Below are 23,644 nucleotides of genomic sequence, written 5' to 3'. Positions count from 1 at the left end.
AATAATTAAAATAATAAAAAATATATTCTTTTTTTTTTTTAATTACGTTTTATGAATAAGGCATCAAAAGGTTTACATTGCATTGCCAAACCAACTTCTCCTTCAACATCAATTGGAATATCAGTTGGATTGACTATTTTAAAATTCTTTAACATTATCACCAAAAAAGTAAAAGTAAAAGATTCTGTAAATCTTCCTCCTGGACAAGCTCTAGCTCCTGTTTAAATAAAATAATATTTATTATTGTATTAGTGATAAATTTTGATTCCCATTTCAAAATAGTTTAAAACATACCTGCACCAAAATGAAAAAGTCCTTTTTGATTTAAAGGTTGATTTTTAAATCTTTCTGGTTTAAATTCTAAAGCATCTTCACCCCAAAACTCTTTTGATAAATGTGTACCACGAAGATTTTTAATTATCATTGTACCTTTTGCAATTTTATATCCATTTACTTCAACATCTTCTGTTGTTTTATTCGGTTCAGTTATTGGTACTGAAGAATTATATCTATATGATTCTATTATTCAAATTAATACAAAATTTATTTTTTGAAAAAATATATCAACACATATTAATACCAATATATATATATATATATGGATAATTACCATTCATTACAGAAATAATATATGGATATTTTGTATGATCAGCAAATGATATATTATTTGTATTATTATTTTCATCATTTCTCATGATTTCTTCATATATTTTATCTTGAATTTCAGGTTTATTAATTAATTGACCAATTAAAAGACTAAACCCATTGGATGTTGAATCAACTGCTGCAAAAATAATATCAGAAATTGAAAACAAGATTGAATCATAATGAATTGAACCATCTAAATAATTTTTATAATAATTCTCAATAATTGGAATATTGTTTAGTTTTGAAGATGTTTCATCAGTAGTTTCATTTTTCAATTCATTTTCTTTTTCATATTTAATTTTAATAGCATCAAGTTTTATACCTATAAAATCTTTTATAAAAAAGTAACTAGAAATAATATCATTCTTTGACATTGATTTTATATCTAATGGAAATAAAAATGGTAAATAATCAGAGTAAATTAATAATCCAGCAGCTTCAAAAATGCATTTAATCTTTTCTACAATGATTAGAATGGTTTCGTCATTCTCTTCAATTCCTAATGTGAAATTTAATATTAATTTAACAGCAAGAATCCTAATTTGATTTGGTGTATTTTTAACAAGAGTTTCTTTATTATCTTTACAAAGATTACTAAACATTTCTAAAATAAATTTATTTGATTCTAATCTGCCATTATTTAACTTTCTTGTTGTAATTTCACTTGTAAGAATTCCTCTTAGAACATAATGATAATCACCATTTGAAGAAAAAATATTATAATCTTTACCCAAAAATCTTGAGAATTTAATATATCTTTCTTTGAAAATTTCTCTATGTTTTTTATTAAAACATTCATCAATAACTTCAGGTCCAGTTAGAACAACAATTTCAACACTACCCAATCTTAATCTAAAAACTTTGCCATATCTTTCATAGAAATCATTTACACTTTTTGGGAAATCTTTTGCGTTAATTTGTAATAAATTACCAAAAACTGGAATTGTAGAAGGACCAGGTATTAATTTATTAATTTTTTTAATCCTACCTTCAAATAATAAATCCTATTTAAAAAAATAAAAGTATAAGTAAGTGTTTAATTTTTAATAGTCAATAATATATATAATATTTTAAAATTTTACTTTTAATATTAATGATAATACTAATATTGTAATTGTTAAAATAATTGTAAATATTGTATTCATTGTAATATTATAAAATATATAAATTGAGAATCTTTTATATTAAAGTTTTTTTAAAAAAAAACTATTTAAATTATGAAATAAAAAAACCAATAATGTTTTTGTTAAAAACAAATTGATATATTTAAATTTTGGGGAAGTGGGTTAAAATAATTTTAACCTTCTATTAAAAAAAAAAAAACCACCAAATTTTTTTTTTTTTTTTCTTTATTAATAATTAAAAAACTTTTTTTATTTCTAAAAACGCACTTGAAAACAGTTTAAAAAAAAGTTTTTTTAATTTATTTTTTGAAAACTGTTTAATTTTATTTTATTTTAATTTTAAAAAAAAAACCAAAATAAAAAAATGACCATTGTACCTTTTGTAATATACTTCAACATCTTGATTTCAATAAACTGTTTTTTTATTATTTAATTTTAAAAACAAAAATAAAAACAAAAATAAAAATAAAAACAATAAATTAAAAAAAAAAAAAAAGTTATAATCTAATTAAGGGTGTAAAAATTTCAGCATTAAAGTGGTGAAAAATTAATTTTTTGTGTCTGGGTGTAATATTTTCAGAAAAAAAAAGTTTTTTTTTTGAAAAAAAAATGTTTTTTTTGTCGAAATTGTTGTCGTATTAAAATTTATAAAACATAATAAGGAGTCTCATATAAATTTTTTTAATTTTTTTTTTTTTGTCTAATACATATATATTTTATCTTTAAATTTAAAAATGACTGAAATGAGTAAACTTTCACCAATAGTTGTGCCATGTAAAATATGTGACCAAAAGGTATCACTTTCTGAAATAAAAAATCATATTTTAGATGAATGTATAAAATTTTAGATTTCAGAAAAAATGTAAATTTTAGATTAATGCATTTATATTTTAGATGAATGTATTTATATTTTTTCTGTAATAAATTCGTAAAGTAAACATATAACAAAAAAGAGATATCAAATAGAAACAAAAAAAATAAAAAAGTTGCAACATTTCATTTTTTTTTTTTTTTTCTAAATTTACAAACACAAAAGCAAACTATACATTAAGTTAAATCTATTAAATAGTTTTTTATATAGAGTCACCAGATTTTAAAAAAAAAAAATAAAAAAAAATAAAAAAAAACATAATTTTGGGTCAAATAAAAAAAAAACAAAAATTAAAATTAATTATTTGTGTTGAAAGTAATATCCAAACAATCTAACCTTTTTTTTATTTTTATTTTTTCAAAAACTATAAACGTCATCAAATTTTTTATTTAATTTTTTTTTTTATTTCTATTATTTAAATATCAAATTTATTTATTTATTTTATTTTATTTTATTCTATTTTATTCTATTTTATTCTATTTTATTCTATTTTATTCTATTTTATTTTATTTTATTTTATTTTATTTTATTTTATTTTATTTTATTTATTTGTAAAAAGAGAAAATGACACAAAATATAGATAATAATAATAATAAATTAATAAGGGATAGAAATGATGATGATGATGTTGATAGAAATGATGATGGTGATGTTGCAGTGATTGGTATTGGTTTAAGATTTCCAAGTGGTAATTTAAAAGAATCAATTTCAAAACCAAATCAATTATTTAATGAATTATTGAATGGATTGGATGGAATCGTTTCAACTTCTGAAAGATGGTCTGATAATTATTATTTAAATGGTGAAATCGTTTCAAAGTTTGCTGGTTTACTTCCACTTGATGAATGGAAACAATTTGATCCAATCTTCTTTGCAATTAATCAAACTTATGATAATGTCAGTTCAATAGACCCACAACAAAGATTATTATTAAAATGTATGTATTTATTAAGTGTTTTGGAAATTTTCATCAGGTTTGGCCAAAAATAAATAATAAAAAAAATGAACCCACCAAAATTTTTTTTTTCTTTTATTTATTTATTTATTTATTTATTTTATTTATTTATTTATTTACCCATTAATAATGTTTTTTAAAATAAAATTAACAAACATGCAGGTGTATGGGAAGCATTAGAAGATAGTGGTATTGATCCAATTAGTTTACGTGGTACCAATACAAGTACATTTATTGGTAATAGTACTATTGATTATTATAATCTTCAAAGATCACCATCTGAAACTCAAAATAATATTTTTGGTTCATCAACTCATTCAATTGCAAATAGAATTGGTTATTGCTTTGATTTTAGGTATGTTTTGATTTATCTTTTTTGGAAGAATAAAACTTAAATACTAATTGTTATTTTAAAAATAGAGGTGAAAATTTAACAATTGATACAGCTTGCTCAAGTTCATCAAATGCAATTAATTGTGGATATAATTCAATTAAAACAAATAGATCAAATGTTTCAATCGTTGGTGGTGTTAATATTATATTAGGTATGTGATAAATTTGAAAAAAAAAAAAAGAAAATTTTAGAATTATATATTAATTATCAAAAAAATTTTATTTATAGACCCACACATTTCAAAATCGTTCACCCAATTAGATATGTTAAGTCCAACAGGTAAATGTCATACATTTTCATCAGATGCTGATGGTTTTGTTCGTTCAGAAGGTGTTGGTATCGTTGTATTAAAGAAATTAAAAGATGCAATCAAAGATTCAAATAATATCTATTGTGTAATCAAAGGATCAAGTTCAAATATCGATGGTAACTTTGATAAATTAAACTTTTATTCACCATCAAAATCATCTCAGTGTGAAAATATCAAATTAGCAATCAAATCAACCAATGGTCAAATCAATGAATCTGATATTGATTATTGTGAAACTCATGGTACTGGTACTCCAACTGGTGATCCAATAGAATTAGAAGGTATTTCAAGAGTTTTCAATAGTGCTAAAATACCATCAACAACAATAAATAATAATAAACAAGTTTTAGTTGGATCAATTAAATCAAATATTGGACATCTTGAAGGTAAGTTAATTAATTAACTTTAGAGCTATAAATCATTACTAACATTAAATATTTTTCATAATAATAAATAATAACAGCATGTTCAGGAGTTGCATCATTAATTAAATGTTGTTTAATGTTTAAAAATAAACTATTTCTTCAAAATATTAATTTCAAAGAACCAAATCCATTAATTAATTTTAAAGAATGGGGATTAAAAGTTGTCACTGAACCAATTAAATTTAATGAAAATAAATCAACTGTCATGTTAGTTAATAATTTCGGTATAACTGGTAAATATACATCATTAATGATTCCAAATAACTTATATTAATAATTTAAAACTATCAATTTTAATTTAGGTTCAAATGTTTGTTTAATATTATCTGAATTAAAAAAAAATCATCATAATCGTTATGAAAATGAATATCACAAAATTGAAATTGATAGTAAAGTTAATGAAAAAAAGAAATATTTAATACCACTCTCAAGCAATTCATCAACATCATTAAATAATTATAAATCATCAATAATTAAACTTTCAAATTCAAACTCATCGCCAACAACCACAACAAGTTTCAAAGAATTGGTACACAATCAAATTAAATTCAAATCAACATCATTAATTCAAAAATCAGTTATAATCGCAAGTGATTGGAATGAATTTCAAGATGAAAATAATCAAATCAAATTAGAAAATAGTGATAATTTAATTTCAAATATTACAGTTGAAAAAAAGAAATCGCCAATCACGGTAATGGTATTATGTGGCCAAGGTTCACAATATAATAAAATGGCATTATCATTATATGATAATGAACCAATATTTAGAGAATCTGTCAATAGATTCGATAAAGAGTTATTCAAATATTATGGTTATTCAGTTTTAGATAAATTAAGATCAATTGATGATAAAGATTTAATATCAATTCATCAACCAATTTTAGCACAACCTGCAAATGTTATCATTCAAGTATCACTCTATGAATTATATAAACATTGGGGCGTTTCAGCAGATATTATCATTGGTCATTCTCTTGGTGAAGTATCATCACCATATTGTTCAGGTATGATTGATTTTCAAACATTATGCTACTTGATTTACCATAGATCAGTAGCTCAAAATAGAACCACAGGTACAGGTAGAATGTTATCAGTTAATATTAGTTCAGATGAATTCATTAATAACTATCAATCTACAACTAAATATGAATCATTAGAAATTGCATGTTACAATTCACCAACATCAATCGTTATCGCAGGTAGAGAAGACTTATTAAATGAAATTACCAATGAATTCAAATCAAATAATATCTTTTGTACAATGTTAGGATTATTATCATCATTTCATACATCAAGTCAACAAATGATTAAAGATGAAGTATGTTCATTAAATATTTCATCAAAACAACCATCGATAGCAGTATTTTCAACAGTTACAACCAATTTATTCAATCATCAAAGCTTGCCATTCAATGCAGATTATGCATTTGAAAATATTCGCCAACCAGTTCGTTTCACACAAACAATAACAAATCTTTATAAACATATCGAATCAAATGATATGGGTAATGAAATTACATTCATTGAAGTTTCACCACATCCAACATTACAATATTACTTAAATCAAATGAAATCAACTCAATCAAGTTACTTTAATAATGGTAAAAACATTACAATCTATTCACCATTAAATAAAAAGAAGAATGATTATAATGAATTCTTAAAGACAATCTCTTTATTATATGTCAATAATAATTTTGATATTAATTTCAAATCACAATTAATCAATGACAACAACAACATTAGTAACACAACCAAATTAAATAATTTACCACTTTACCAATGGGATGATAAAGAATACTTTAAAATTGCTTCATTTCATGAAAAGATTAAAAGTGAAGGTCCATCCATTCATAGTCTTGGCAATAATACAGATTCACCATATCCATCATATCAAACATTTATCGATATCAAGAAATCTCCATTCCAATGGTTAAAAGGTCATCAAGTTAGTGATAAATTCTATTATCCAGGAATGGGATATGTTCACAATTTATTATCAATTTATCCAAATCAAGATATTACAATTAGCTCATTAGAATTTAAATCACCATTGGTATTAACAGAAGGTAATAATCAATGTTTACAAACTACAATTGCACCACTATCAAAGAATGAATTCAATATTAAAAGTCATTATAAAGATCAAAAAACAAATCAATGGATATTATCATCTCTTGGTAATTTTAATTTAACCAAACATAACAGTATCATCAGTAACAAATTAATTAATATTCAATCATTAAAAGATAAATGTAATTTTACAAGCATATCAAAACAAGATTTTTATGAAACTATTCGAATTAAAACAAATTTAACATACAAAGGTTTATTTCAAGGTGTAAAACAATGTTATATCGGTAATAATTGTTCATTATCAATAGTATCATTAAATGAAATTTATAATCAAAAAGAATATAATCATTTAATCAACAATAGCAATATGAATAAATTCTTAAATACAGCAATTTTAGATACTTGTTTACATGGGTCATTAGTTGCAGTTACACAACCAGTCGTACTTGATAGAATTGAAGGTTTCAAATATTACTTTTCAAATATTCCATCATTAAATGAAAACAACAATAATGATGATATTAAAGAATTATATGTTTTTTCAGATATTAAACCTAGAACCAATTATCAAACATATTCAATATCAGTCAAAATCATACTTCCAAATGGTACATTATTAGTTGATATCTCAAATGTAGTTTGCGCTTTAGTTTCACTTGGCTCCAATCCTGATAGTACTATAATTTGTAAACCACCATTAAATGATATTTATACACCATATCTTCAATCAAAAGATTCAGTAGTTAATAAACCTGAACAATTCAAACATTTATATAGTGTGGATGAATTTAGTGTCAACGAAGAAGATAATCAATTTATTTCAAATGAATTATTATTGTCATTATTTTATAAACACATTAATAATAGATGTCCAAGTATTAATTTAGAATCATTAACAACATTAGAATATAATCAATTTAAACAATTATATTATAATAGTTTAGTAAATGAAAATCTTTTCAAATTCATTTTTGAAAATTTAAAGAGATATAGTAATATTCTTAACCATGACAATAATCAAAGTAATATTAAGCCAAAAATTGAAAAGATATTTATTAGAACAACTAAAATAATGGCAAAACAGTTATTCCCATTAAAAGATGATGATTCTATTACAGATACACCACAATCATTATTTGAAAGTGGTTTTTTAGATGACTTTTATAAGAATTCAAGAGTAGTTCAACCATTGAATAATTTATTAAGTGAAATTATAGTTGAAACTCTAAAACCAATTTTAAATGAACCAATTGTATTTCGTATATTAGAAGCAGGTGGTGGTACTGGTAGTCTTAGTTTATTAATTTTAGAAAAGATTTGTAAATTATTAAATGATAATAGTACAACATCAATCATTAATATAGAATTTACATGGAGTGATGTATCTGCATCATTTTTCGCTGAAATTAAAGAAAAGTTCTCATCATTTACAAATCATAACAATTTAAATATTATCTATCGTGTATTAGATTTAGAGAAACCATTATTAGATCAAGATCTTAAAGCATCCTATTATGATTTCGTTGTAATGTCAAATGTTATGCATGTCGTTAAGAAACTCAAACCAACATTAAATGAAATTCATAATATATTAACACCAAATGGTCAACTTTTATATATAGAACCACCATACAAATCATTTTATTTTGATTCGATATTCGGTTGTTTTTCACAATGGTGGCCATCCTCTGATGGTGATATCGAATTAAGACCTGATAGATGTTGTATGAAACAAGAGAAATGGGTTAACCTTTTGAGTCAATGTAATTATAGAGATACAATAATGTCTGGTAATGATAATTTACTATTTTTAATTCAAACTAGAAAACCAACAATTAATGAAATCATTTCAGAACAATCAATATCATTAGATCAATTAAATTCTTTCAATAATATCATTTTATTTAGTAATAATAAAAATAGAAATAGTTGCAGCAGTAGTATTCTTGATTTAATAAGATTAAATCAAGAATTAAAACATAAAATCATTAATATTAATAATTATAATGAATTTCAATCATGGATTACAAATAATCAAAATAAAGATAATTGTAATAAATCATTAATAATATTTTTAAAATCAATTGAATCAACAATGAATACTTCAAATTTCAAAGAAATCACATTTGAATACATTCAAATTAATCAATTAATATTAAAATTAGAATTATCAAATAATTTCAAACATTTATTATTATCATTAAATTCAACCACTGATAATTATTTATCATCATCAATTATTGGTGCTGCTCGTTATTTCGTTGAATTCCCACAATTAGATTTATATATTTTAAATTATGATAATGTTTCAATTGAAAATAATCAACAATTATCATTAATCAATTATTTAATCAATCCAAATAATAATATTCAAAAAGAATTTACAATTAATAATAATAAAGTATACTATGAAAGATACTGTAGAAGATCAAATAATATAAAAAGTAAATTCCAATCTGAATCATTTGAAACCAATAAAGATAATTTATATATTCAATTAAATTCAAATATAGAATATCAATTATATAGTAAAAAAGATGAATTAAATTCAAATGAAGTAGAGATAGAAGTTAAAGCAACTGGTATAAATTATAAAGACTATTTAATGTATATTGGTATGATTGGTTCAGATTTAGATATTAAATATGGTAAAGAAATTGAATATGGTATTGGTATTGATAATCCAAAAATTGGTAATGACTTTAGTGGTATAATTACAAGATTAGGTAGTAATGTAAAGAAATTTAAAGTTGGTGATCAAGTTTGTGGTTTCGGTTCAAAAACAAATAGTTCACATGTTATTATAGATTTCAATTCTATTTATTATAAACCATTAAATTGTAGTCATTCAGTTTCAGCCTCAATACCATCTATTTATATTACAACATTACATAGTATCTATAGTATTGGTAATTTAAAATCAAATGAATCAATTTTAATTCATTCAGCAGCAGGTGGTATTGGTATATCATCTTTAGATTTATTAAAAAGTAAACAACATCAAGGTTATATATTTTTAACAGTTGGTTCAAAAGATAAAGAAGAATACTTAATAAATAAATATGGATCATTAATTACTGCTATCTATTCATCTCGTAATAAAGATTATGTTTATGAAATTAAGAATAAATTAATAGAATTAGGTGTAGTCGAACAACATCAACAAGGTGTAGATTTAATATTAAATACATTATCATCAGAGTATATGGATTCAAATTTCCAATGTTTAAATTTATCAGGACGTATCGTTGATTTAAGTATCACTCATCTCACACCAAATGATTATATGACAAACAATCATTACAAATTTAATATGAACTATGGTAATGTGGATATCGAAGATTTCCCAAGTAAATTAATCAAAAGATATTTAAAGAAAATTATCAAAATGATTAATTCAAATAAATTAGAGTTAAGTGTACCAATCATTGAATATTCAAATAATCAATTTAAAGATGCAATTGAATATATAAATCAAAGAAAACATATTGGTAAAATCATTGTTAATCATAATCAAGATGAATTTAATAGAGTTTATAATAATTATCAAAGTAATAACAATCAAATCATAATGAAACATTCATATGATATTTCAAAATTAAATATTGGTAAAAATATTTTACTCACTGGTCAAACTGGTATTGTTTTAGAAATATTAAAATATTTAATCAAATATTCAAACCATTCAATTGAAAATATAATAATACTTTCAAAATCAAAATTAAAATGGGAATTAAAATTATTAATCAATCAAAGCAAATTTAAAAAAGATAATAATATTAAATTCCATTTCAATCAAATCGATATTGAAGATTCAAATAAAGTTAATCAAGTATTGAACCAATTAGAATTAAATGAAAATATTACAAATATTGATTCAATCATTCATTTTGCATTTATGATAGACATTGGTGATGTTCAACAAGTCGATATGAATCGTTTAAATAATGCACATGGTGCTAAAACGATTGGAGCAATTAATCTTCACAATCAATCAATTAATCGTTCATGGAATATCAAACAATTTATAATGGCATCATCAGTAGTCTCAATATTTGGATCAGACCAACAATGTTGTTATGTTAGTGCATGTAGTGTTATCGATTCATTATCAAAGTATAGACATTCAATTGGATTACCATCTTTAGCCATTAATTTAGGTGCGATATCATCAACCGGTTTTGTATCGCGTAATAATGCAATTGAAACAATGTTTAAGAGTTCAATTGTAAATTTATTCTCACCTCAACTCGTTATTAGTTCATTAGATTTATTCATTCAAAATCAACATCAATATCCAAATTACTGTTTATCAGATTTCAATTTTGAAGTTTTAACACCAACTTTAACAAATCAATACCATTCAAAATTTGATTATCAAATTAATATTGTTAAAAAATCAAATCGAATTAAATCCTTCTCTAGTGGTAATAGTGGTGCTAATAATGAAATTATTCATTCAACAATTTTAAATAAAATTAGTGAATTATTATCGATTGATGAATCTAAAATCAATGAAGACCTTCAACTCTCGCAATATGGTATGGATAGTTTAGTGATTGTACAATTAAAGAATTTTATCGATAATCAATTAGGTCATAATATTATCACAATTCAACAATTACAAAATAATAAAATCAATCAATCAATTGAAATTATTAAATCGGCTAAAAACAACAACAAAAATAATAATAATAATAATAATAAAAATAATAGTAATAACAAAAACAAAAATAATTAAATGAATCAATCATTTGAAGACCATGTTCATAAATCAAATCGAATTAATTTTTTTTTTTTTATAAAAATCACAAATAAAATTTACCCCCTTCTGGTTGTTCTTTAAAATAAAAAACCATTTTCAAAGAATGAATGGCAAACAATAAAATTCTAAAATTTGATCTTATGAAAATGTGAACTAAGATATTAAATATAAAAAATAATTTTGGTGATTCACCATGAAAACTATTAACTAATATAGTACAATTCTATTCACCAATTGTTAAAGTGCCTTTTTTTTAAATTAATTGATAAATAAAAGTATAAAGGTTTGATTCTAATATTTTTTTTTATTTTTTTTTTTTTTTTAATTAAAATATGGTTATATTACCAAAAAAAATAATTAAAGATAAAAATAATATAAATTTTCCAGTGGAATTTGATATTTTTTTTAAAATTTAAAAACTAATCGAAAACAATTCGGCGAGGCAATTTAAATAAAAATCAAATAAAAAAAGGTAATATCACTAAAATAAAAAAAAATATTTTTTTTTTATTTTATTTTATTTTATTTTTTATGATTTATTATTTTAAAGAGTAGGGACTATTTTTTATATAAAATAATATTAAAAAAAATTATTGAAAAAAACGTTTTGTTTGTTAAAATAAATTGATCTTTAAATGGGGGAATTGGGTTAAAATTTAACATCTTTTTTTTAAAAAAAAAAAAAAATCAACCACCAAATTTTTTTTTTTTTTAATTAATTAATAAACTTTTTATTATTTCTAAAAATAAACACACTTGAAACGTTTTAAAACAACAGAAAAAATTAAATTCATTATTAGAATTTTGATAACCATTTTCCAATTAAAAAAAAGATAAAATTATTATTGTACAAATGTGGTTGCAATAAACTGTTTTTTTATAAATTTTAAAACCAATCATTAATTCCAACGAAAATATTAAACTTTATGAAAAAAAAAAAAAAAAATTGTTAAAATAAGAATAAAATTAATTATTAATGTTGGGAGTGGGGGTTATATTATGATTTTGATTTTATATAAATTAAAAATAAATAAATCTAAACTATACCTGTGCAATCTGTCTCTTTTTTTTTTTTTTTTTTTTTTTTTTTTTTAATAATCATTTTTCCCAAATAAATATCAGCACACCCAGATCTTCTTTGAATTTGTAAGCAAAACTGTTAAAAATATCAGTTTTAATTTTAATTTGATATGAACTAAAAATTGTTAAACAGTTTAAAATAAAATTTAATTTTTATTTTTTTTCTATTAATTTTAATTTTTAAATATCACATTTATTTTATTATATTTTATTTTAATTTGTTATATTAATTTATTAAGAAAAAAGAAAATGGTACAAAATACAGATAATAATACTTACAATCAATTAATAAGGGATATAAATGATTATGATGATGCTGGTAGTAGTGGTGATGTTGCAGTTATTGGTATTGGTTTAAGATTTCCAAGTGGTAGTTTAAAAGAATCAATTTCCAAACCAAATCAATTATTTAATGAATTATTGAATGGATTGGATGGAATCGTTACAACTTCTGAAAGATGGTCTGATAATTATTTTTTAAATGGTGAAATTGCTTCAAAGTTTGCTGGTTTACTTCCACTTGATGAATGGAAACAATTTGATCCAATCTTCTTTGCAATTAATCCAAGCAATGATAATGTCAGTTCAATAGACCCACAACAAAGATTTTTATTAAAATGTATGTATTCATTATAAGTGTTTTGGAAATTTTCATCAGGTTTGGCGCCAAAAAATATAAAAATGAAACCAACCAAAAAAAAAAAATAAAAAAATAAAAAATAACCACCAAATTTTTTTTTTCATTTTTTTTTCATTTACCCATTAATAATGTTTTTTAAAATAAAATCAACAAACAGGTGTATGGGAAGCATTAGAAGATAGTGGTATTGATCCAATTAGTTTACGTGGTACCAATACAAGTACATTTATTGGTAGTAGTACTATTGATTATAATAATCTTCAAAAATCATCATTTGAAACTCAAAATAATATTTTTGGTTCATCAACTCATTCCGTTGCAAATAGAATTGGTTATTGCTTTGATTTTAGGTATGTTTTTGATTTATCTTTTTTGGCACACACTAAAAACTTAATTATAATACTAATTGTTATTATCGTGATTATTTTTTTATAAAAAATAGAGGTGAAAATTTAACAATTGATACAGCTTGTTCAAGTTCATCAAATGCAATTAATTGTGGATATAATTCAATTAAATCAAATAAATCAAATGTTTCAATTGTTGGTGGTGTTAATTTTATATTAGGTATGTGATAAATTTAAAAATTAAAAAAAAAAAAATAAAAAAAAAAAAAAAAAAAAATTAAAACAAATATATTAATTATCAAATAATTTTTATTTATTTATAGATCCACACATTTCAAAATCATTTACACAATTAGGTCTTTTAAGTCCAACAGGTAGATGTCATACATTTTCATCGGATGCTGATGGTTATGTTCGTTCAGAAGGTGTTGGTATCGTTGTATTAAAGAAATTAAAAGATGCAATCAAAGATTCAAATAATATCTATTGTGTAATCAAAGGATCAAGTTCAAATATCGATGGTAATTTTGATAAATTAAACTTTTATTCACCATCAAAATCATCTCAGTATGAAAATATCAAATTAGCAATCAAATCAACCAATGGTCAAATCAATGAATCTGATATTGATTATTGTGAAACTCATGGTACTGGTACTCCAACTGGTGATCCAATAGAATTAGAAGGTATATCAAGAGTTTTCAATAAAGCACCAGCAACAACAAATAATAATCATAAACAAGTTTTAATTGGATCAATTAAATCAAATATTGGGCATACTGAAGGTAAGCTAATTAATTAAAAATTAGACTTAGATCAATAATAACCATAGTCAATCATTAATTACTAACATTTAATATTATTTATAATAATAATAATAATAATAATAATAATAATAAATAAAAAATAAATAATAATAAATAATAACAGCATGTTCAGGAGTTGCATCATTAATTAAATGTTGTTTAATGTTTAAAAATAAACTATTTCTTCAAAATATTAATTTCAAAGAACCAAATCCATTAATTAATTTTAAAGAATGGGGATTAAAAGTTGTCACTGAACCAATTAAATTTAATGAAAATAAATCAACTGTCATGTTAATTAATAATTTCGGTGTTACTGGTAAATATATCATTACATACTTTTTATACAAATAACTTATATTAACAATTTAAAATTATCAATTTTTATTTAGGTTCAAATGTTTGTTTAATATTATCTGAATTTAAAAATAATCTTAGTCGTTATGGTAATGGTAATGGTTATCACAAAATGGAAATTGATAATAATTTAAATGAAAAAAAGAAATATTTAATACCACTCTCAAGCAATTCATCAACATCATTAAATAATTATAAATCATCAATAATTAAACATTCAAATTCAAACTCATCGCCAACAACAACAAGTTTCAAAGAATTTGTATATAATCAAATTAAATTCAAATCAACATCATTAATTCAAAAATCAGTTATAATCGCAAGTGATTGGAATGAATTTCAAGATGAAAGCAATCAAATCAAATTAAATAATAGTGATAATTTAATTTCAAATATTACAGTTGAAAAAAAGAAATCACCAATCACAGTAATGGTATTATGTGGTCAAGGTTCACAATATAATAAAATGGCATTATCATTATATGATAATGAACCAATATTTAGAGAATCTGTCAATAGATTCGATAAAGAGTTATTCAAATATTATGGTTATTCAGTTTTAGATAAATTAAGATCAATTGATGATAAAGATTTAATATCAATTCATCAACCAATTTTAGCACAACCTGCAAATGTTATCATTCAAGTATCACTCTATGAATTATATAAACATTGGGGTGTTTCAGCAGATATTATCATTGGTCATTCTCTTGGTGAAGTATCATCGCCATATTGTTCAGGTATGATTGATTTTCAAACATTATGTTACTTGACTTACCATAGATCAGTAGCTCAAAATAGAACCACAGGTACAGGTAGAATGTTATCAGTTAATATTAGTTCAGATGAATTCATTAATAAATATCAATCTACAACTAAATATAAATCATTAGAAATTGCATGTTACAATTCACCAACATCAATCGTTATCGCAGGTAATGAAGACTTATTAAATGAAATTACCAATGAATTCAAATCAAATGATATCTTTTGTTCAATGTTAGGATCATTATCATCATTTCATACATCAAGTCAACAAATGATTAAAGATGAAGTATGTTCATTAAATATTTCATCGAAACAACCATCGATAGCAGTATTTTCAACAGTTACAACCAATTTATTCAATCATCAAACTTCACCATTCAATGCAAATTATGTATTTGATAATATTATTCAACCAGTATATTTCACACAAACAATTACAAATCTTTACAAACATATCGAATCAAATGATATGGGTAATGAAATTACATTCATTGAAGTTTCACCACATCCAACATTACAATATTACTTAAATCAAATGAAATCAACTCAATCAAGTTACTTTAATAATGGTAAAAACATTACAATCTATTCACCATTAAATAAAAAGAAGAATGATTATAATGAATTCTTAAAGACAATCTCTTTATTATATGTCAATAATAATTTTGATATTAATTTCAAATCACAATTAATCAATGACAACAACAACATTAGTAACACAACCAAATTAAATAATTTACCACTTTACCAATGGGATGATAAAGAATACTTTAAACTAAACTCATCACTTGAAAAGATTAAAAGTGAAGGTCCATCCATTAATAACCTTGGTAATAATACAGATTCACCATATCTATCATATCAAACATTTATCGATATCAAGAAATCACCATTCCAATGGTTAAAAGGTCATCAAGTTAGTGATAAATTCTATTATCCAGGAATGGGATATGTTCATAATTTATTATCAATTTATCCAAATCAAGATATTACAATTAGCTCATTAGAATTTAAATCACCATTAGTATTAACAGAAGGTAATAATCAATGTTTACAAACTATAATTGCACCATTATCAAAGAATGAATTCAATATTAAAAGTCATTACAAAGATCAAAAAACAAATCAATGGATATTATCATCTCTTGGTAATTTTAGTTTAACCAAACATAACAGTATCACCAGTAACAAATTAATTAATATTCAATCATTAAAAGATAAATGTAATTTTACAAGCATGTCAAAACAAGATTTTTATGAAACTATTAGAATTAAAACAAATTTAACATACAAAGGTTTATTTCAAGGTGTAAAACAATGTTATATCGGTAATAATTGTTCATTAGCAATAGTATCATTAAATGAAATTTATAATCAAAAAGAATATAATCATTTGATCAACAATAACAATATGAATACATTCTTTAATGCAGCAATTTTAGATACTTGTTTACATGGGTCATTAGTTGCAGTTACACAACCAGTCGTACTTGATAAAATTGAAGCTTTCAAATTTTACTCTTCAAATATTCCATTATTAAATAAAAATAACAACAATAATAATAGTGATGATGATAGTATTAAAGAATTATATGTTTTTTCAGATATTAAACCAAGAACCAATTCTCAAACATATTCAGTATCAGTTAAAGTCATACTTCCAAATGGTACATTATTAGTTGATATCTCAAATGTAGTTTGCGCTTTAGTTTCACTTGGCTCCAATCCTGATAGCACAATAATTTGTAAGCCACCATCAAATGATATCTATACACCATATCTTCAATTAAAAGATTCTATCATTAACAAACCTGAACAATTCAAACATTTATATAGTGTGGATGAATTTAGTGTCAAAGAAGAAGATAATCAATTCATTTCAAATGAATTATTATTGTCATTATTTTATAAACACATTAATAATAGATCTCCAAGTATTAATTTAGAATCATTAACAACATTAGAATATAATCAATTCAAACAATTATATTATAATAGTTTAGCAAATGAAAATCTTTTCAAATTCATTTTTGAAAATTTAAAGAGATATAGTAATATTCTTAACCATGACAATAATCACAGTAATATTAAATCCAAACATGAAGAGTTATATATTAGAACAACTAAAATAATGGCAAAACAGCTATTCCCATTAAAAGATGATGATTCCATTACAGATACACCACAATCATTATTTGAAAGTGGTTTTTTAGATGACTTTTATAAGAATTCAAGAGTAGTTCAACCATTGAATAATTTATTAAGTGAAATTATAGTCGAAACTCTAAAACCAATTTTAAATGAACCAATTGTATTTCGTATATTAGAAGCAGGTGGCGGTACTGGTAGTCTTAGTTTATTAATTTTAGAAAAGATTTGTAAATTATTAAACGATAATAGTACAACATCAATCATTAATATAGAATTTACATGGAGTGATGTATCTGCATCATTTTTTGCTGAAATTAAAGAAAAGTTTTCATCATTTACAAATCATAACAATTTAAATATTATCTATCGTGTATTAGATTTAGAGAAACCATTATTAGATCAAGATCTTAAAGCATCCTATTATGATTTCATTGTAATGTCAAATGTTATGCATGTCGTTAAGAAACTCAAACCAACATTAAATGAAATTCATAATATATTAACACCAAATGGTCAACTTTTATATATAGAACCACCATACAAATCATTTTATTATGATTCAATTTTCGGTTGTTTTTCACAATGGTGGCCATCCTCTGATAGTGATATCGAATTAAGACCTGATAGATGTTGTATGAAACAAGAGAAATGGATCAACCTTTTAAATCAATGTAATTATAGAGATACAATAATGTCTGGTAATGATAATTTACTATTTTTAATTCAAACTAGAAAACCAACAATTAATGAAATCATTTCAGAACAATCAATATCATTAGATCAATTAAATTCTTTCAATAATATCATTTTATTTTGCAATAATAATAATAGTAATGATAAAAATAGAAATAGTTGCAGCAGTAGTATTCTTGATTTAATAAGATCAAATCAAGAATTAAAACATAAAATCATTAATATTAATAATTATAATGAATTTCAATCATGGATCACAAATAATCAAAATAAAGATGATTGTAATAAAACATTAATAATATTTTTAAAATCAATTGAATCAACAATGAATACTTTTAATTTCAAAGAAATCACATTTGAATACATTCAAATTAATCAATTAATATTAAAATTAGAATTATCAAATAATTTCAAACATTTATTATTATCATTAAATTCAAGCACTGATAATTATTTATCATCATCAATTATTGGTGCTGCTCGTTATTTCGTTGAATTCCCACAATTAGATTTATATATTTTAAATTATGATAATGTTTCAATTGAAAATAATCAACAATTATCATTAATCAATTATTTAATCAATCCAAATAATAATATTCAAAAAGAATTTACAATTAATAATAATAAAGTATACTATGAAAGATATTGTAGAAGATCAAATAATATTAAAAGTATATTCCAATCTGAATCATTTGAAACCAATAAAGATAATTTATATATTCAATTAAATTCAAATTTAGAATATCAATTATATAGTAAAAAAGCTGAATTAAATTCAAATGAAGTAGAGATAGAAGTTAAGGCAAATGGTATAAATTATAAAGATTATTTAATGTATATTGGCATGATTGGTACAGATTTAGATATTAAATATGGTAAAGAGTATGAAATTGAAAATGGTATTGGTATTGATAATCCAAACATTGGTAATGACTTTAGTGGTATAATTACAAGATTAGGTAGTAATGTAAAGAAATTTAAAGTTGGTGATCAAGTTTGTGGTATTGGTTCAAAAACAAATAGTTCACATGTTATTATAGATTTCAATTTTATTTATTATAAACCATTAAATTATAATCATTCAGTTTCAGCATCAATACCATCTATTTATATTACATCATTACATAGTATCTATAGTATTGGTAATTTAAAATCAAATGAATCAATTTTAATTCATTCAGCAGCAGGTGGTGTCGGTATATCATCTTTAGATTTATTAAAAAGTAAACAACATCAAGGTTATATATTTTTAACAGTTGGTTCAAAAGATAAAGAAGAATACTTAACAAAGAAATATGGATCATTAATTACTGCTATCTATTCATCTCGTAATAAAGATTATGTTTACGAGATTAAGAATAAATTAATAGAATTAGGTGTAGTTGAACAAAATCAACAAGGTGTAGATATAATATTAAATACATTATCATCAGAGTATATGGATTCAAATTTCCAATGTTTAAATATGTCAGGATGTATCGTTGATTTAAGTATCACCCATCTCACACCAAATGATTATATGACAAACAATCATTACAAGTTTAATATGGGTTACAATAACGTAGAAGTCGTAGATTTCCCAAGCAAATTAATCAAAAGCTATTTAAAGAAAATTATCAAAATGATCAATTCAAATGAATTAGAGTTAAGTGTACCAATCATTGAATATTCAAATAATCAATTTAAAGATGCAATTGAATATATAAATCAAAGAAAACATATTGGTAAAATCATTGTTAATCATAATCAAGATGAATTTAATAGAGTTTATAATAATTATCAAAGTAATAACAATCAAATCATAATGAAACATTCATATGATATTTCAAAATTAAATATTGGTAAAAATATTTTACTCACTGGTCAAACTGGTATTGTTTTAGAAATATTAAAATATTTGGTTAAATATTCAAACCATTCAATTGAAAATATTATAATACTTTCAAAATCAAAATTAAAATGGGAATTAGAATTATTAATCAATCAAAGCAAATTTAAAAAAGATAATAATATTAAATTCCATTTCAATCAAATCGATATTGAAGATTCAAATAAAGTTAATCAAGTATTAAATCAATTAGAATTAAATGAAAATATTACAAATATTGATTCAATCATTCATTTTGCATTTATGAATGATATTGGTGATGTTCAACAAGTTGATATGAATCGTTTAAATAATGCACATGGTGCTAAAACAATTGGAGCAATCAATCTTCACAATCAATCAATTAATCGTTCATGGAATATCAAACAATTTATAATGGCATCATCAATAGTTTCAATATTTGGATCAGATCAACAATGTTGTTATGTTAGTGCATGTAGTGTTATCGATTCATTATCAAAGTATAGACATTCAATTGGATTACCATCTTTAGCCATTAATTTAGGTGCGATATCATCAACTGGTTTCATATCACGTAATAATGCAATTGAAACAATGTTCAAGAGTTCAATTTTAAAACTATTCTCACCTCAACTCGTTATTAGTTCATTAGATTTATTCATTCAAAATCAACATCAATATCCTAACTATTGCTTATCAGATTTCAATTTTGAAGTTTTACCATCAACTTTAACAAATCATTTCCTAACAAAATTCGATTATCAAATTAATATTTCTAAAAAATTAAGCCAAATCAAATCTTCTTCTAGTGGTAATGGTGGTGATAATAATGAAATTATTCGTTCAACAATTTTAAATAAGATTTGTGAATTATTATCAATTGATGAATCTAAAATCAATGAAGACCTTCAACTCACACAATATGGTATGGATAGCTTAGTGATTGTACAATTAAAGAATTTTATCGATAATCAAATAGGTCATAATCTTATCACAATTCAACAATTACAAAATAATAAAATCAATCAATCAATTGAAATTATTAAATCGGCTCATATCAATAATAACAAAAACAAAAATAACAATAATAATAACAATTTAGTTAAAAAAGAACAACAATCACTTGATGAATTTATTAAAAATGAAATTAAATTAAATGAATCAATCATTTCAAGACCATATTCAATTAAAAATATATTAAATAATAATAATAATAAATCAATATTCCTAACAGGTTCAACAGGATTTTTGGGTGCATATTTATTAACAGAATTAATTAAAATGGACAATATCTCAAAAATTTATTGTTTAATTAGAAATAATTCAAAATTAACAAATCCAATCGATGTAATTATTAATAATTTAAAAAAACATCAATTAATAGATATGAACAAAGAATCACCAAATCAAAGATTAACAAAAATAATCAATCGTACAGGTAATATGTCAAATGATAAATTAAATAGTAATATTGAAAACAGTGAAAATAACAATAAACAAATAAGTGAAGATCAATTAATTAAAATCATTCCAATGATTGGTGATGTCTCAAAAGATAAATTTGGTTTGACTGAACAAGATTATTTAAAACTTTCAAATGAATGTGATATTATTATAAATTCAGCAGCAGATTTAAATTTAAAATCAAATTATGAAGAAAGTAAAACTGTAAATGTTGACAGCATCAATCAAGTTATAAAATTATCAGTTTCAAATAATAGCTCACAAAAGTTAATAGTTCATTTTTCATCAATTGCAGTATTTATTAATCATCAATTAAAAGATGGAGAAACATTTGAAGAAACAAATATATTACCAAATTTTTATACTACACCAATTGGATATATTCAATGTAAAGTTATTTCAGAGAAATTATTAACAAACGCAGCAGAATCAAGAGGTATACCATCAATCATTATTAGACCACCTGGTATGTAATATTTAATATATGATTAACCTTTAATATTAAATTTATAGATTCTAATAAAATAAACATTTTATTATTATTATTATTAATATTATTATTACTATTATTATTATTATTATTATTATTATTATTATTATTATTATTATTATTATTATTATTATTATTATTATTATTATTATTATTATTATTATAAATTCAGATATATTCTCAAATCCAATAACAGGTATAGGTCATTCAAATGATTTCGTATCACTTTTATTAAAAGTTTCAAAAGAGATTGGTTATTATCCAAATATTCATAAACCAATTTTCACAACTCCAATTACAACTATAGCTAAAACCACAATTGATTTAATATTCAATGAAAACAGTTGGAATCAAAATAAATCAAAACCAATTTCAATTTACAGTTTAAATGGTAATTCAATTGAAATGAAATCAATTTATGAGTTTTTAGAAAATAAATTTAATTGCAAAGAAATCGATTACCAAGAATGGATTAAATTAGTTTCAAAATCAAATGGAAAATCATCAAAAAGATATTCAGCATTCCACATTCATGATAATCAAAATTTATTGATATCAACTTTTAAAATCAATAGTTTATTCAAAATGTCAAATAGCACAAAAGAATTATTAATTTCAATTGGTTCATATAATCATCAAGATTGGGAAATTAATGAATCAATCATTTTAAATAATATTAATAGTAACAGTAACTAAAAAAACATAATATTAAATAATAATAAATTAATAAAAAATAACTAAAAAAATATTTATCAAAGTAATAATAAAAAAAAAAAAAATTAAAAAATGAGATAATGTATATCTTCAAAATCCTATCTTTTACATCTAATTCAATCTGGTTGGAGTTGGGAAATATTTAGAAAAAGTGATTGATTTTTATTATTAATATAATAATTATCAATAATTTCTTTAATTTGATCTTATTTAGTATGAAGAATTGAATTTAAAATTATTCTCTCTATCCTTAGTATCATTATCTAAATCTTAGTGTATATCTGACAAGTGGAGAATTAAAATTTTTGAATTAATTTAATTAAATAAAAATGTACATACGTAGTAAAAATTAAATAAAATTTAGTATAAAATGGTAATTAATTATCAAAATTGAATATTTTATAATTATTAATTTTTAATTTAATGAGACGATAATTATTGTATTGTAAAGTATACTAAAAATAAATTGGGTTATTAATATAACAAGATATTCATAGAAATATTGTTACAGGTAATATCTAATCAATACAATCTAACCCTTTTTTTTATATTACTTTTTTTTTTTTTAATCTTCATTTCGAAAAACTTTTACCACACCCCCACCCCTCTTACAAATTTTAGTAAGCAAGCTGTTAAATATATCAGTTTTAATTTTAATTTAATATGAACTAAAAATGAACAGTTTATAATAAACCAACCAAAATTTAATTT

At 22.3% G+C, this 23,644-nt stretch overlaps 4 protein-coding genes across 4 annotated transcripts; 2 read left to right on the top strand and 2 right to left on the bottom strand.

Moving 5' to 3' along the window:
• Positions 1-38: 38 nt before the first annotated feature.
• CYP514A4 (cytochrome P450 family protein) lies at positions 39-1,793 on the bottom strand (the record flags this gene model as incomplete). The annotated part of the gene is made up of 4 exons (XM_630500.1): positions 39-217; positions 295-519; positions 611-1,652; positions 1,731-1,793. 4 exons carry the CDS (start codon positions 1,791-1,793, stop codon positions 39-41), a joined length of 1,509 nt encoding a protein of 502 aa, XP_635592.1.
• Positions 1,794-2,472: 679 nt separating this feature from the next.
• DDB_G0290705 (hypothetical protein) lies at positions 2,473-3,020 on the bottom strand (the record flags this gene model as incomplete). The annotated part of the gene is made up of 3 exons (XM_630499.1): positions 2,473-2,576; positions 2,814-2,830; positions 3,016-3,020. The coding sequence occupies 3 exons, from the start codon at positions 3,018-3,020 to the stop codon at positions 2,473-2,475; spliced, it is 126 nt and encodes a 41-aa protein (XP_635591.1).
• Positions 3,021-3,207: 187 nt separating this feature from the next.
• On the top strand, positions 3,208-11,547 carry pks31 (beta-ketoacyl synthase family protein; the record flags this gene model as incomplete). Its single annotated transcript, XM_630498.1, has 6 exons — positions 3,208-3,580; positions 3,761-3,953; positions 4,019-4,143; positions 4,221-4,688; positions 4,766-4,960; positions 5,030-11,547. 6 exons carry the CDS (start codon positions 3,208-3,210, stop codon positions 11,545-11,547), a joined length of 7,872 nt encoding a protein of 2,623 aa, XP_635590.1.
• A 1,353-nt stretch (positions 11,548-12,900) lies between these two features.
• On the top strand, positions 12,901-22,915 carry pks30 (beta-ketoacyl synthase family protein; the record flags this gene model as incomplete). Its single annotated transcript, XM_630497.1, has 7 exons — positions 12,901-13,270; positions 13,449-13,641; positions 13,734-13,858; positions 13,962-14,423; positions 14,569-14,763; positions 14,837-22,195; positions 22,392-22,915. 7 exons carry the CDS (start codon positions 12,901-12,903, stop codon positions 22,913-22,915), a joined length of 9,228 nt encoding a protein of 3,075 aa, XP_635589.1.
• Positions 22,916-23,644: the final 729 nt, after the last annotated feature.

The sequence above is a fragment of the Dictyostelium discoideum genome (assembly GCF_000004695.1).
Source record: "Dictyostelium discoideum AX4 chromosome 5 chromosome, whole genome shotgun sequence".
Classification (NCBI taxonomy): Eukaryota; Evosea; class Eumycetozoa; order Dictyosteliales; family Dictyosteliaceae; genus Dictyostelium; species Dictyostelium discoideum.
The sequence above is the reverse complement of the archived record's forward strand: the minus strand, read 5'-3'. Positions and strand labels throughout refer to the sequence as shown.